Source organism: Apodemus sylvaticus, chromosome 8 (assembly GCF_947179515.1).
Source record: "Apodemus sylvaticus chromosome 8, mApoSyl1.1, whole genome shotgun sequence".
Lineage (NCBI taxonomy): Eukaryota > Metazoa > Chordata > Mammalia > Rodentia > Muridae > Apodemus > Apodemus sylvaticus.
Genome location: NC_067479.1, coordinates 60,737,689 through 60,752,280, shown reverse-complemented (window position 1 = coordinate 60,752,280; position 14,592 = coordinate 60,737,689). Strand labels below are relative to the sequence as shown.

At 47.2% G+C, this 14,592-nt stretch overlaps 1 protein-coding gene across 1 annotated transcript in view; it reads left to right on the top strand.

Moving 5' to 3' along the window:
• The first annotated feature begins 1,742 nt into the window (after nt 1-1,742).
• The window catches only part of Adra1a (adrenoceptor alpha 1A), an 85,616-nt gene continuing 72,766 nt past the window's right edge, over nt 1,743-14,592 (top strand). Inside the window, exons 1-2 of the mRNA XM_052191128.1 lie at nt 1,743-2,007; nt 3,407-4,884. Of these exons, the coding sequence (XP_052047088.1) occupies nt 4,002-4,884 (883 nt within the window). The 5' untranslated portion in view covers nt 1,743-2,007; nt 3,407-4,001. The remainder of the gene's footprint in view (nt 2,008-3,406; nt 4,885-14,592) is intronic.

Here is a 14,592-nt window from a genome sequence, read left to right as displayed (position 1 = left end):
ACAAGAAGGAAACTAAACAATGGCTCTCCCTCTAGTGGGTAAGATTCCCAAAGAACAACTCCTCCACAATTATTTGAGGGGTGAAAGTCCTAGGGGTTCTACATCAGCCTCCTCCAAATGGGGAGGGATCTTAGTCTCTAGGGTTGTAAGAGCTGAAATTCTTGTCTGTGTGTCCACTAGATTTCCTCTGGACTCCAAGTTCATGAAGAAGCAAGCCATTTATGTATATACTCTTTAAATGCTACTAAAGTCAAAACAAATCAAATGTGGTAGATATGGGTATTATGTCTCTAGGCTCAGGGGTGACAAGATTTTATATATAAAAGAGAAAAAAAAACCCTAAGTACTAAGTCTTTGGTGTTCTAGGACCCCTGGTATTAACTAATGTGGCGGTGTTTCTGTATTCTGTGGTATAGTGCTATTGAAAAGTCTCTAAACATCTTTTTGGGGAGGATGAATGTTTGTTGATGTTTGTTCAGGAGAGGGAACAGAAATATCTGGCTCTTGTGATCCAAGCCATTGTTTCATACATACATGCAAGAGAAGACTGTTCCTACTAAATGTAAGAGAAGACTGCACCTACTACATGCAAGAGAAGACTATACCTGCCACATGCAAGAGAAGACTGTACCTACTATGTGCAAGTGAAGATTATACCTGCTACATGCAAGAGAAGACTGTACCTACTATGTGCAGTTGCAACCCCATGCTCCTAAGGTTACCTCAGTATCACCAGATTTGAGGGATCCTCACAAGCATTTGTAAAAATCGTACTCTATCTGAATCAACAACAATGAAAGGCATAGGAAATGAGAACCATACTGGGAAAATTCTTATTTGTTCTTAATTCTCTGAAATTCTTTTGACTTCACATATTTCTAAGTTAAGCAGAGCATGGAATTTGTCCAGAAGAGAAAAATAAAAAATTGGTTGTGTGAGATCGCCACTCAATTTAAAATACAAAAACAAAAAACAAAAGAGAAGAAACTCTCCTCCAAGATTATATTTTCTTTTGAGAACTGGAAACAACTATGCTTAGAGACACAAGTTGGGAGGATTGCCTTGAGAACATATGATTTTTAAAACTCTGTGTAGCCAAATGAAAGGTGGATCATATTTTAAAAGACCTTATTTTCCTTGAACTATTGCAATCAAATTTAAGGAATCTTCTCTGGGCTTGTGTACTTTTTAAACATCTGCAAATAATGTCAAGCACCTGCACATTCGTCACCACCAGCCACATACTTCCTGACTGAAACAAACCCGGGACCAGGAGTTGGACTAATCTTTTCAAAGTAACCTTTGGGCAATTTCTGTGAGCATATTATCTATTTAGTTAGAACTTGGAAGGGAGTCTGCTTTGGGTTGATTGGTTTTGAGTTTTCTTGTTTCATTTTTTAATGTATACATCAGCCTATTGATAGGTGGAGACCCCAAGAAGGGAAGGAGAGGGAGGGGGATCAGTATCAAGAGTGGAAGATGGAGGATAGAAAAGAGGAAGGGAAAACGGGAAGAGAAGACACGGAGGAGAGATCGGAAAGGGACAAAGAAACGGAGAGGAAGATAGACACATTCACTTAAGTAAGGAGGACAATAACCAGGAGTTTTACGAGTTGTGCGGGTTGCTGCAGAGGATTACGGTAACAGCTGGAGATTACGGTACTCGCAAGGCTACCGCCTGCCTGTACTACGTCAACCCGAGCTGCAAAGTTCCGAGCCGCTCTTTTCTGGTGTCCAGGAACTGAATATCAAACTGGTGATCGCGGAGTTATTGGCTTGCTGTATCTGTCATTTCTTTTCTGTTTTCAGTCTTTATTTTAAAAGATCCAGGAGAAGCAGAAGCGAGCCCGGAGTTTGAGGTGATCGGCAGTGGTGGGGTGAGTCAGCGGGTGCTAAGGACTGGGTCTTGGTCTTTGGAGACTGTCCCCTGTCCTCTTCAGCAGCTGGTGCTGCAAGGACCGAAGGTCCGCTTCTCCTGACGCCGGGGCCTCCGCAGCCGCGCAGCAGGTGAGTAGCGCAGCGGTGCGGAGTGCCTGCATCCCGCAGGGCCGGGTCGTGGGGTGGGCCGGTGTGCCCCTAGACTTAGCCCCGCGTCTCCGCTTTGGGACTGGCTTTGATACCAACACCCCAAACCACCAGGTTTCCCTGATTTGCCATGTGAAGCTACCTTCTAGTTAACAAGTGTCATATATAACATATATAGACCCCAGGTGGGAGAAAGCGGGTTCTGCAGTGGTGGCTTGGTTTGGTTATCACCTGTGAAGGCTTGAACTTGTGATTTTTCACAGTAGCCTGCTCCTGAGATCTCTGCCATAGGGCTCTACCCCAAAAGACAAAGTATGCAGGTCCCCAAGCCCCAAAGCCCTGTCTTATGTCTCCTGTTCTGGTCCTTTTGCAGTGTAGAAATCGGGTTATTTAGGTAGCTCATGACCCCAGCCCAGAAAATCCCAGGCATCCCCGACTGCTGGCACTGCACAAGGACTTGATTTTTCTTTTTTTATTTTTCTTTTCTTTTCTTTTTTTTTTTTTTAAGTCCCTTAGGGAATCCGCAGTGACTGCTACTTGCAAAACCTGGTCCGAGGAGTAATGCGCTCCCACCCAGGTCTCCCGTAAAGCCCGGGTGTGGCTCAAGACTGGAATCCCTAGAGCGGGCGCCCCTTGGAGATCCTGTCTGAATCCATCCAGGCCCTGTTTAGCCCTGGGGATTGGCTTTGCTGGGAACCTGGCTCTTTCTTGAGGGTGGCTTGGATGATAGGCAGACCAAGCAGACCCGCGCGCTCTGCTCCCAAGAGCGCAAATTCCGCGGGAGTGAGCGTGCGCGTGGTAGCCCTGCGGTTCCGTGTTCTCTGAGGTTCGCACTCCCAAGCCGCCCTCTCCAGGTGAAGACGGTGCAACCTGTTCAAAAGGCGACACCGAGGATCCTCCAGATTCCACCAGCTTGCCTCTGTTGGTAACCGCAGCTGCCTTTGAGCGTGTGGAGCTGAGGTGGTGGTGCAGGAAGGGGGCGTTTCGGGGTTTTATTTTCTCCAACCCATCTCTCGAAATTCAGCTTCCAGCTACTGCAGCTTGGGGTTTGGTGTCATTATTTGAGGCGGGGAGATTTTGATTTTTTTTTCCCCCCGCTTGCTTTTGTTTTGGATTTTGAACTTGGTTAGCTAAGGCGAGGTGAAGCCTTCGAAAGCATCTTCCCAGAAGGGAGAACTGGGGAGGACTGCAGAGGGGGACAGAGCACGCAGTCCCCTCCCTTGTCCCGTGTTGCCTACGTCAGGGCCGCACAAAGCCACTCACGGACTGCAGAGCAGCGGGCTCCCAGCAGGAGTCTGTTACTGGGCGAGCTCCCCGGGGCCTGGCTGTCCAGGGCGCCTGGCTCATGGTCTGCCTTTTTCTTTGTGCTTTTTATTTTCAGCTGGATTCAGATAAACGAAGCTCCTGGGCCACTTCGGTCTCAGCAAATATTTCAGACCCATGTCACCTAGCCAGAACTCCTAGAAGCTGGAGCTAGCGGTATCCCATAGATGGGGCGGCCAAGTTGAGAGTAACTGCCGGTCAGCTGCAGCGCTCAGATGCCCAGCGTCCCTGCCTTGAGCTTCGAAAGCTGAGTCACATTTAGCTACTATTTCAGCAAAGACTAGTCATAGACTTGTGAATTTCTAATGGTGTGGATGCACAGGATGGATCAGACTGCATAGAAAAGCGAATTTTTGTAATTTCTGGTTGCTTTTGCAGCATGTCCTTTTAAACATTGGGTGTCCCCAGAAGCCTAGAGCGCCCCTGGCCATGTCCCTTTTAATGCTCTGTACCTTAATGCGGCCCTCTGACGGTTCCCAGGGCTGCCTAGGATGGTTTGCAACAGGTGTGTTCTCTCCCTCCCCCAGCCCAACCCAGCTGGCAGGATTCCCCAAAGTTGACATTTTTTGACTTGGCTTTCTCACGCCCGCTTCCGCCCCCCACCAGAGGGTGGCTGTCCAAAGCCGGACCTTGCCCCCCCCCTCCCCGGGACCATGGTGCTTCTCTCTGAAAATGCTTCTGAAGGCTCCAACTGCACCCACCCGCCAGCACCGGTGAACATTTCTAAGGCCATTCTGCTTGGGGTGATCTTGGGGGGCCTCATCATTTTCGGGGTCCTGGGGAACATTTTAGTGATCCTCTCGGTGGCCTGTCATCGGCATCTGCACTCAGTGACTCACTACTACATTGTCAACCTGGCTGTGGCAGACCTCCTTCTCACTTCCACCGTGCTGCCCTTCTCTGCCATCTTTGAGATCCTGGGCTACTGGGCCTTTGGCAGGGTGTTCTGCAACATCTGGGCGGCAGTGGACGTCTTATGCTGCACAGCGTCCATCATGGGCCTCTGCATCATCTCCATCGACCGATACATTGGTGTGAGCTACCCGCTGCGCTACCCCACAATTGTCACACAGAGGAGGGGCGTTAGGGCTCTGCTCTGCGTCTGGGCGCTTTCCTTGGTCATCTCCATCGGACCCCTGTTTGGCTGGAGGCAGCCGGCTCCGGAGGATGAGACCATTTGCCAGATCAATGAGGAGCCAGGCTACGTGCTGTTCTCCGCGCTGGGATCTTTCTATGTGCCACTGGCCATCATCCTGGTTATGTACTGTCGAGTCTACGTAGTAGCCAAGAGAGAAAGCCGGGGCCTCAAGTCTGGCCTCAAGACCGATAAGTCAGACTCAGAGCAAGTGACGCTCCGTATCCACCGTAAAAATGTCCCTGCAGAAGGCGGCGGGGTAAGCAGTGCCAAGAATAAGACTCACTTCTCCGTGAGGCTGCTCAAGTTTTCCCGAGAGAAGAAAGCCGCCAAGACGCTGGGCATCGTGGTGGGTTGCTTCGTCCTCTGCTGGCTGCCTTTCTTCCTCGTGATGCCCATTGGTAAGTGTTCTCAGCCCCACTGCTCAACAGCCATGGGCTGGGAGTCTCCGTGGGGGGTCCTACCTACCCCTACCTTCTAAGGAGGAAGAGGGGTCTGCATTTCAAAGGCACCGGAAGGACTCCCTGGTGGGAACTATGGAGTCTTTATTCCAGTCTTCTTTGCATTGGGTCCTAGAGCACTACTTTGTCAGCTGCACTTAAGAAGGTGCCTGGCTGCTACAGATTTGTTGGTCTCTTTAAGGAGAATGTCAACTTTTCTTAATGCCCTAAAGCCTGGTTAACTTAATCCATGCAGTCTCTTTAGAGTCCACCCCCCATCAGACTACTGGATACTTCTGCTCCTGTTCTGCTGTAGGTGGGGAAGAAAGTCTCGTCTTGGGTTGAAAATAGACCCCATGCACGTTCTGGCCAAACGTGTGACTGTACGTGTGATCAGATTAGATGGTTCGCTCTGCTATGTTGGTTGTAGTGTCTGCTCAGGCTCTGTTTGTGCTCATTTTGTTCTCTGAATTCAGTGTGGAAGAGAATATGGTAAGCCGTTCACAACAGAAATATTTTTCATGTCCAAACTAATTAAAAACTCGTAAAGAATCTACCATTAAAAAATTCCAGTAAGCAAATACTCTCTTATTTTAGCAGTGAGTTTGAAAACAGATACCACTCTTATCCAAAACCATCCCAGAAGTTGCAGATGACAGCTTGAAAACAGTACAATAATGTTGTAAATCCAATTTTTTGCAGATGCAAAATTAGCTGTTGTCAAAATTAATTAGCTCATTATAAGTATCAACAAAGCCAATCCACTGGGAACAGTCTGCTATCTCTGAAAGGCCTCCCATGCCATCCCAAAGCACTTCTTTGCTATTTTTAGTTTGTAAACTAAAATACAGACTCACATGCTGGTTACCACCAACTATAACAAACACAAAATCATAGCAAATGTGCCTTCTAAAATGCCCTGAACCCAGAATCAATTACAGTACCTTACTGTGTCGTATAGTTCCATTCTGTGTCAGAATAACAGGTCTGGGTTTTGAGTGCCAACTATTCCCAGATGTTGACCAGTTTTTTCAACTGCCATTGCTACCACACATGGAAGAAAGATACTTTTTAACAATATAGCCACCAGCCACATGTAGTTGTTTAAATGTGTGTTAAAATTAAATTATACCCAAATCCCATCTCTTAATCCCACCAGGCACTTTCTAAGTACCCAATGACCAGCTGTGGCCAGTAGCTACAGTTTGAGACAGTAAAAGCACAGATGATTTCTACAGCTGCAGGATTTCTGAGGAACATGGCTACTGGAGAGGCCTACCCTATATGTCCTTCCTTGTCCTTGCTCCTAAGTCTTCCTGGAAGGACGTTGGAGCTTTGAGGTTACTGGAGCGACACTCTTTGGCCACCCTGCTTCCTTTCCTTCCCACACTCCTTCTCTTTCTGCCTCCCAGAGGGAACACTATTATAGCTGCACCTGCTCCCCCCACAAATGTGTGCTGAACCCTTGTTTCAGGCGCTGAGGGTGAACAAGGCAGAAAATCCTTACTCGAGAAAGACACTGAAACTGTGAAGGATCAATAAGTACTGTCGGAGTTGGAGTGTCCCCAGAATGAGAGGCCAGGTAGCATAAGGATGACAGAACAGGTGTTCTGACAAGTACTGTGGAGTGTCAGGGATGCTCCAGCAGAGGCCTGACTGAACTAAGCTTGTAAAATCCTGAGGCAAGAACAGGTTGGCAGAGGGAACAGTGGCTGCAAAGATGGAAAAGCCTCACCTGCTCAAGCCAGGGCAAGAGGCAAGGACAAAAAAAAAAAAAAAAAAAAAGGGCCAAGAGCAGATAAGGTCACCTCATGTGGGGTAGAAGTAAAATTTGTATACTCTTATGATGGAAGCTGTTGGGGGGGGGTGGTTAGCATCTTTATATTTTGTAATGATTACTGTAGGCCGGGTAGAGAGTGGCCTATTGCAAGCAAACAAGTAGACCAGCTAGGAGGCTGAAGGTCTAGGAGAGAGATTGTAAGGCCTGGGCCTCTGGTGTACTGGCCAAGTGGAAGCAGTGAGGAGTGACCGCACTCTGCACTTCCTTCAAAGGCAGAGGCGGGCACAGGGTCGAGAAATCAAGTGTAATTTCTAAGGCCAGAACCAGAACAACTGCGTCAATGGTGATACCTTTGACAAAGACTGAAAAGAATGGTGGGCAGGAGCTGGGGCAAGTGGGACATCAGAGGAGCATTGCTCTCCCACTGTGCTGGGAATGTCTCTTAGACATCTGAGTGTCTGCCTGGTGGGCACAAGGTGTGTGCACTGGGAGCTTTGGGGGGACAGGGGCTAAGGGTAAAACTGTGAGAGCTGGGCGCACCAATGTGTACAGCGAGTGTACAGCACGGGGAGGCCTGCCAGAGGGGAGGCATCCAGAGAAAAGACAGAGAAGAACCACACCTCAGAGGTTTCAGTCACAGAGGGAAGCAGGCAGCAAAAGAAAGGGGGAGGGTGTAGCCCAGGAGGTGGGAGAAAAATTAGGAAAGACAAGAATAGTAATCGATTGTGTCACACACAGCTCCCAAGTAGAGCAAGAGGAAGACTGAGGTGGAGAGCAGTCAGGTGAGGCTGAAGGCTTCTGTAGAGTGCTGGGAACAGAAGCCCTACTGTGCATCCTCCAGGGAGAATGGAAGGCCAAATGAGATGCAGGAAGGCAGACAACTTTCAGGAAGAGTTTGCTAGGAGCTCCAGGAAAGGGCGGTGCTCGAGAGAGTCAGGGGCAACTCTCAAAAGCAGAAGATAGGCCTTAATGTTTACTCTTGATCTTAGCCAAAAGGCTGAGAAGCGATAGCCATTATGTTTATATCCTGATGGGAAGGATCAGATAGAATAGAACACCAATGGCAGAGCCAAGAGCCAAGAGAAGTGCCCGAAAGAAAGAAATAAGGAAGCCATCAAGGGATGAGAGCACTACGGGAAGAAGGAGAAGGAGAGAGAGTATTAGAGAACTCTCAGAGCACTTCAATATCCCCAGTGAACTAAGAAGCAGAGAGGGGAAGGAACAAGGAATGTGTCCATTGAACAGCAAGGAAAAAGACACGAGCTATCTTAGGAACGAGAGTCTGTATGTTATGAAAGTTTAGTCAAGACACACCAGTGTCCCAAGGGCTTATTTGGAATTTATGGTCAGGAACCTGAAACAGAGCAGGGACGAAGGCTACACACCATATTCTCCCAGAGCTAAGTAGCTGAGAGATACAGGGTGTGGCTGAGGATGGATAGGCAGTCTAGGGAGTGGGATAAGGAGGGCACATCTGGGAGGGATGGACACCGGTGGAGTCAGATCAGGGCCCACACAGAGCAGATGCTGGAAAGAGTCAGAGGTGATGGATACCTGGGACTTTAGGGTTGTGTTGGCGACTAGGACTCTAGAGGAGATAGGACCAGATCCTGGTGTCCTGGAGGGCAGGTGGATGGTTGGAACTTAAGAGTCTTCTCCTAAGCACTGCACTCTCAAGGAGTTAATAATGCTAGAGTAAAGATGTGATGACAGAGGGACTTCAAACAAATTAAGTAAGTAAGTAAGTAAATGGACAGAGAAGAAAATTGAAAACATACAGTTCACAGTATGTCAGAAGGCTGCTCAGTGGACCAGGAAACTCCTAAACTCACCAATGTGTGATTGGCAATTTCCTCTTAACACCAAAGGAATATGAAGGTATTTCTCCTAGGAGGTGTGGACAGGTGATAAGTCCCAGGCAGCAAAGCAGAAAGAATGGAAAGATGCACACAGCACACCCTTGCCTTCCAGGGCCTGGCAAGTTAATTAAAAAGAAGTGGACCTGAAAGGCAGATGCTCAAACAGCATCAGTCCCACGTGCTGAGGAATATAGCAGTTAAATTCATCTGGAAGTCACTGTAGAAGCTTCTAGAAGTAGCATTGCTCATGGAGCAAGTTAAGAGAGCAGGACTTTGGCTGGGTCATCAGTGAGATGTAACTTGTTTTCATTAGAAGCCTTAAGTGCCTTTTTCACACAAGATATGAATAGAAAAATAAATAGGCCATTATGCTATCAATTCCCAAGAGAAGAGGTATCAATCCACACTAAGTGACCCAAGTTTGAAAAGAATAGAAATAAAGCAGAGTCCTGAAGGAAGTGGATATGTTGAGCTGGGACGTGAAACACCCACATGCAGGCTCTAAGGAAAATCAAATGAGTGAGTTCTATTTCATCACCAAAAGCTCCTGACCCCTGAGGTTCGAAGGCCCATGCCTGTAATCTCAGACTTGGCAGGTGGTATCAGAGAGATTAAGAGTTCGAAGTCACCCTCCACTATACTACATTCAAACTCCAATGAGTTTGAGAATGGCCTGGGCTTTAAGTGTGTCTTTCAAAAGTCCCCAACTGGAGACCAGGGGAGGCTTTTTTTTCCCTGCCTTTGTTATGATATGCTCCTTTCCTCCAAGCTCCTTCCTACCGAGCCTGGGGTACATGCTGGATTGGCCAGCGTGTCCGTGGGTGAGATTCTAACTGGACTGCTTTCTAACCTACGTCTTGTTTGTCTTGTTTGGTTGAAGCTCAGAACCCATTCAGCCTCCGGAGGTGACACTGGTGGCTGCTATCAGCCATTCTGACTTTGCAGTGACAGCTTGTAAGAAGTGAGTGTTGATGGCAGAGAGACTAGGCAAGTGCTAGCCTTCCACTGAGGGAAGGAAGGGTGGAGGCTGACCCCTAGGGAAGGGCCAGCAGCCCTTTGGAATTTGACCCCTTGTCTGTCGCCTACTACGCCCTGAGGCCTGAAATTTAGACCTCAGCTCTTTTTCATAAAACAAGGGACACCATACAGGTTTCCCTCACTGCCTAGCTCAGAGCAAATGACAACAATTACTGATCTTATTAGAATTCATAAGAATCGTTATGGATGCGTTGACATGTGGCTGTTGCCATGGGTATGTGACTGTTGCCATGGAAGGGGGGATGTCCCTAGAAGCATGAGAGGGAGAGAGCATCAGAAAACAAGAAGTGAGGGGGACATTTATCAAACATGTGATTGCATGTCCGAAATCTGTGTATAATACGCTGTTTCGATACAATGCCTGGCACTGCCAATGGACCTACACCACTGCTTCCACATCAAAGGAGCCAATAAATTGGGTTGGAATTTGACTTATAAGGGCAGAGAACATTTGAGAATTGTGCTTCCTGGAAGACAGGCCACATGGCAGGGAGGGAGGATGTGTTCTGAGCTGGGATGCTGTGGTGGAGGAAGAGCTGTCGAGATGCTTACTAAATGGAAGCAAAAGAAAACAATTTGTTTACTCGATAAAGTTTCATAGACTACCTATTATGTTTTAGGTGGCTAGAGAATCACTGGCAATAACACTGAATCCCTGAAAGTCAGAACAATTAAGGATGCGGCAGAGCTTCAGACGGTGCTAAGTGAGAACATGGCCAATTGAAAGCACTGACTCGTAGAATGGCTTTTAAATGTCACATAATGATTGGGTCCCCAGTGGGTGCCCAGATAACAGGTGTTGATCATTGCTTTCCTGTAGGTCACATGGGACCAGGCCCACGGTTACTATAGAAAAGGATGAAGTCTTACAGACAGTGGTGTGAAGGCAATCTAATAGTGATTAGGGTTTAAGATAAAAGACTAATATTTCAGGTATTCCTACCATATCTTGAACCACCCCGAAACACTAGCAAAAAGCAGCATGTAACTTACCTGTGTGTGGCACTGTGAACATAAGTCAGAACTCAGCCTGGATGGCGGTCAGAACTGGCTGGCCTTCGTGGCGGCCCATCCTCTTCCAATGCTCTAAATCAGTTTTCTTATAGAGGGACCATATGCTTCCCATCATAGAGCATCAGCTACCAGGCCTCTGTGGAGCAAACTGCATCCACCTCTGGCCCAACATCACTGCATTGGGAGATGGGCCTAAGCCCCCCCCCCCAAAAGAGAAGCAGACCAGTCTCTTGATACAGGAGTAATGAATACATATAGGGATGAGGGTTATTAATGATCTTGCCAAGTACTGGCCCCAAGTGTGTGAAGCAGCCTCTCTCTTCTCTCAGCTACATTGAGAATTTGCCATGAGCTGGACTTTGCACAACAGCCAAAGTCCTTTATTTTCCTTCCTGCCGGTTTCCAGTTTCCAGAGTGAGACCCACACAAAAGACCCCGAATTGTATACAATGCCAATGTGACTCTGGATGGTGCCTTAAAACCCATACAGTGTGCTGGAGTAGTTCTAGGCATTAAGGGCTAAAATTCTCTCCCAGAATGACCTAACCTTTGAGGCAAGATCTATGTAACGGGTTGATCACTAGTGGTTAAATGAGTGGGAGAGCTGACTATATGGCTCTGTGGGTAGAATGTTTAGCTAGCCTGCCTGAAGCACTAAGTTCCATCCCTAGCACTAAATCAGACATGGCGGTGCATACCTGGAGTCCCAACACTCTGATGTAGAGACAGGAGGTTGAGCAGTTCAAGATCATTGCACACTATATAGTTAGTTCAAGGGCCAGCCTTGTCTAAAGGAGGGGGGGAAGGGCAGGAGAAAACAGAATATGCAAAGAACCTGGCAGGAACAACTGGATACCCACAGGGATTTTCCAGATGGTCACTGTGGTCAAAGTTAATCCAAGTCGTCAGACGAAGCTACAGAGAGAAGTGCCAGATCAGGCAGGGTTTGAGAGTCATTTTTATAAGTTGTTTTTAATCCGATGACAGCCAGGGCACAGAGATGACGAGTTCATATTTCAACATCTCAAAGATGAACATAAGATTGTGGCTAGACCAGTTGGGAGACCTTTACGTTGGACAGGCTAAACTATCTGTGTCCTGCCAGGTACAGTGTGTATCACGTGTTCTTTCCGGGGTTCTGCATGCCTCTGGGGTTCCTCCTTGGTCAGCACCTTCTGAGCTCTGATTTACGAGAAAACACATGCCTCATCATCACAAATAGTATATCGGCAGTTGGCTTTAAAGGAACTTCAGCTCCCTCCACAAGACAAATTTGTCTGGAAGATATACCATCATATTCAAAGGAATGTACTGCAGGTTGGAGAGCTGTTGGCCGTGACCCCTGCAGGGCTGTGAACAATAGCTGAGTCTTTAAAGCCTGTGTAGTCTGGCAGGTTCCTAGGCTAAAGGAGTCTGGCTCTGTAGGCACTGCGCTGCTGCTGTGGCCTTACCTCAGCACTTTGAGGTGGGGAAGAGAATATCTTCTGAGGCATTTTCTTTGTCTAATGAGTTTCTTCTCTTCCTACCCTACTATTTAGCTTGCCAGTCTGACACTTACATAGTGGCCTTTCATTTTTAATAGCAGATTTCTCTGCTATTCGAACATTTCTTTCCACATTTGTATTAGTTATTTATATTTTTTTCCTTTGACAAAATGGCTTGTCTGTGCTTTGAGGGCACTTTTCTCCTTCATTGTCTTCAGTAATCACTCATAAATACTGGCTTGTCTGCCTTCTGCAGAGCTCAGATGGGCTGAGAAGATTCAGCTGTTTTATATTCCAAAGAAACATCTGATCTTTCTTCCAGATTTTCACAGCAACACACACACACACACACACACACACACACACACACACAGTCATTCCCACGCTTAATAGAATCCCAAATTAGCTTCCTCAGATCTGATCATTTCATATCATCCTACCTGCCCTGTATCCTTCACATGACTTTGTACCTTGGTCTACTTTGATGTCATTCCACACCAGGTCATGTCTAAACAACAGGAACTTACTTCCCACAGCTCTGAAGCTGGTAGGTCCAAGATCAAGGCACCAGCAGATTCATGCAGTGAGACCCTGTGTTCTGGTTCATACGTTGTTCTAGCTGTCAGGTGGAAGAATGGAGCTTTGGGGGGGGGGTTTCCTCATCCCATCCCAAACCCCTCCCTCCTGACATGATTCTATCGAAGGCTGAGATGTCAACAAACACACTTTGAAGGACATGACCCCTCAGAGCAGAGGACTTGGCCTTCCAGAACTTTCCTCAAACATACTTACTATGCCAGGTCTTAAAGAACTCCAGGGCTGTCAGGGGCAAGAAATAAGAGATTGTGTTGGTCAACTTCCCATACTATAATGGAATGTCTGAGGCAATATAAACTTATAAAGGAAAAAAAGTTGTTTTGGTGCATGGCTTAGCAGGTTGTAGTCTAAAGTCTGATGGCCTCATAGCTTTGGGCTTCAGATAAAGACAGAGAGCCATGATGGGAGTGTGTGGCAGAGAAAGTGCTTAACTCCAGGAGTCAGAAAATCAACCAAGAGATGAGAGAACAAGAATTCCCTCACCCCTTTGGAGCTCACCCTCAGTGACTTTAGGACCTTCTGTAAATCCCTGCCTCCTGAAGGTCCCCAGTGTGCTGGTCTAGGCAGCAAGCTTTTATGGAGCCCACTACAGGATGTTTTGGTACACAGACTATGGCCCTAAATTTGCCTTATTAGTTTGTGTGGTTTTAGTGTTCAGCAACGTGAGTTGGTTAGCCCAGTGGTTGGCCCTCATATATCTAGTCTCTAACTCTCACACCTGAGGAACCTCAGGCTGCTCTTCCACAGACCACTACTCTCCTGATGACCCTGCCACACCCTATCCTCACAAGAAATCTCTTATTTCTTGCCCCTGACAAGCCTGGAGTTCTATAAGATCTGGCATAGTCAGTATGTTTGAGGAAAGTTCTGGAAGGCCAAGTCCTCTGCTCTGAAGGATCATGTTCTCCAAAGTGTGTTTGTTGACATCTCAGCCCCACTATGGGCACTCAGTATCAAGAGTCCCCTTGCCCACCTTTGGTAACTTCCTGAGCCAAATTCGAAGAACTGTTTTCATTCTGGGCTCAGCACAAAGAGGTCTGCGGGCTCCTTGCACATGTGTGCCACCCAAGACTCTGTGGGCTCTGTGCTCTCTGTCCCTGATTAGCTCCACAGCCCTCAGATCTACACCATCTTCCCCTCACAATGGGAATGGAAAGTTGGAGAAACTTCCCCGGCCCTCTCTTGCCCTCAGACAATTTTAATGGCTCCTCCATCTGTGCTGAGGAGGAGCTCAGAACAAGTAACTACCTGCCTTCCCCACCACCACCACCACCATCTCCATCCCTTCTCTTCACAGTCCCTCAGAGTAAACAAGGACGAGGCCTCTTCCTCTGGCAAATAAATGGGACTCTGCTGAGAATCCCACTTCCCAGAGTGGCAACCAGACTCTGTGAAATGACCAGTGGGCTGCTGAGAGACAAAACCAGGTTTTAAAAGAAGAATGGAGATGTGTTTATATAATCCTTATACTCGGTGACCATTTTTATTTGCATCTGTATGAGGTGTGTTTGTTTTCAGCCATGTAGACATAGAAAATAGTTATGCAGTCAAATATTTTAATCTATTTCTTCATGGAATATGTGTTCTCTGGGGATACTCGGAGGGGCTCCCCAGCTGGACTCGGAGAGCCTATTTCTTTCAAAGCATCATGTATATTCTATCTGGAAGTTTTTTGTTCAAATTTTGGTAAATGACACATAACTGTATTAACTTTGAAATGGTTTTTAGATCTGTCTCCACAGATTTATTGCGTAATCCATCAGATGCTATCGTCCTTTGAAAATGTGGTTTGTCATAGTAAAGGGGATCTTGGATCGGTTTTATTTCCGTCCCATTCGCCCATCTCCCTGCTTTAGCCCTGATGCCAAATGAATTGAATAACTGTGCCCTTGTAATA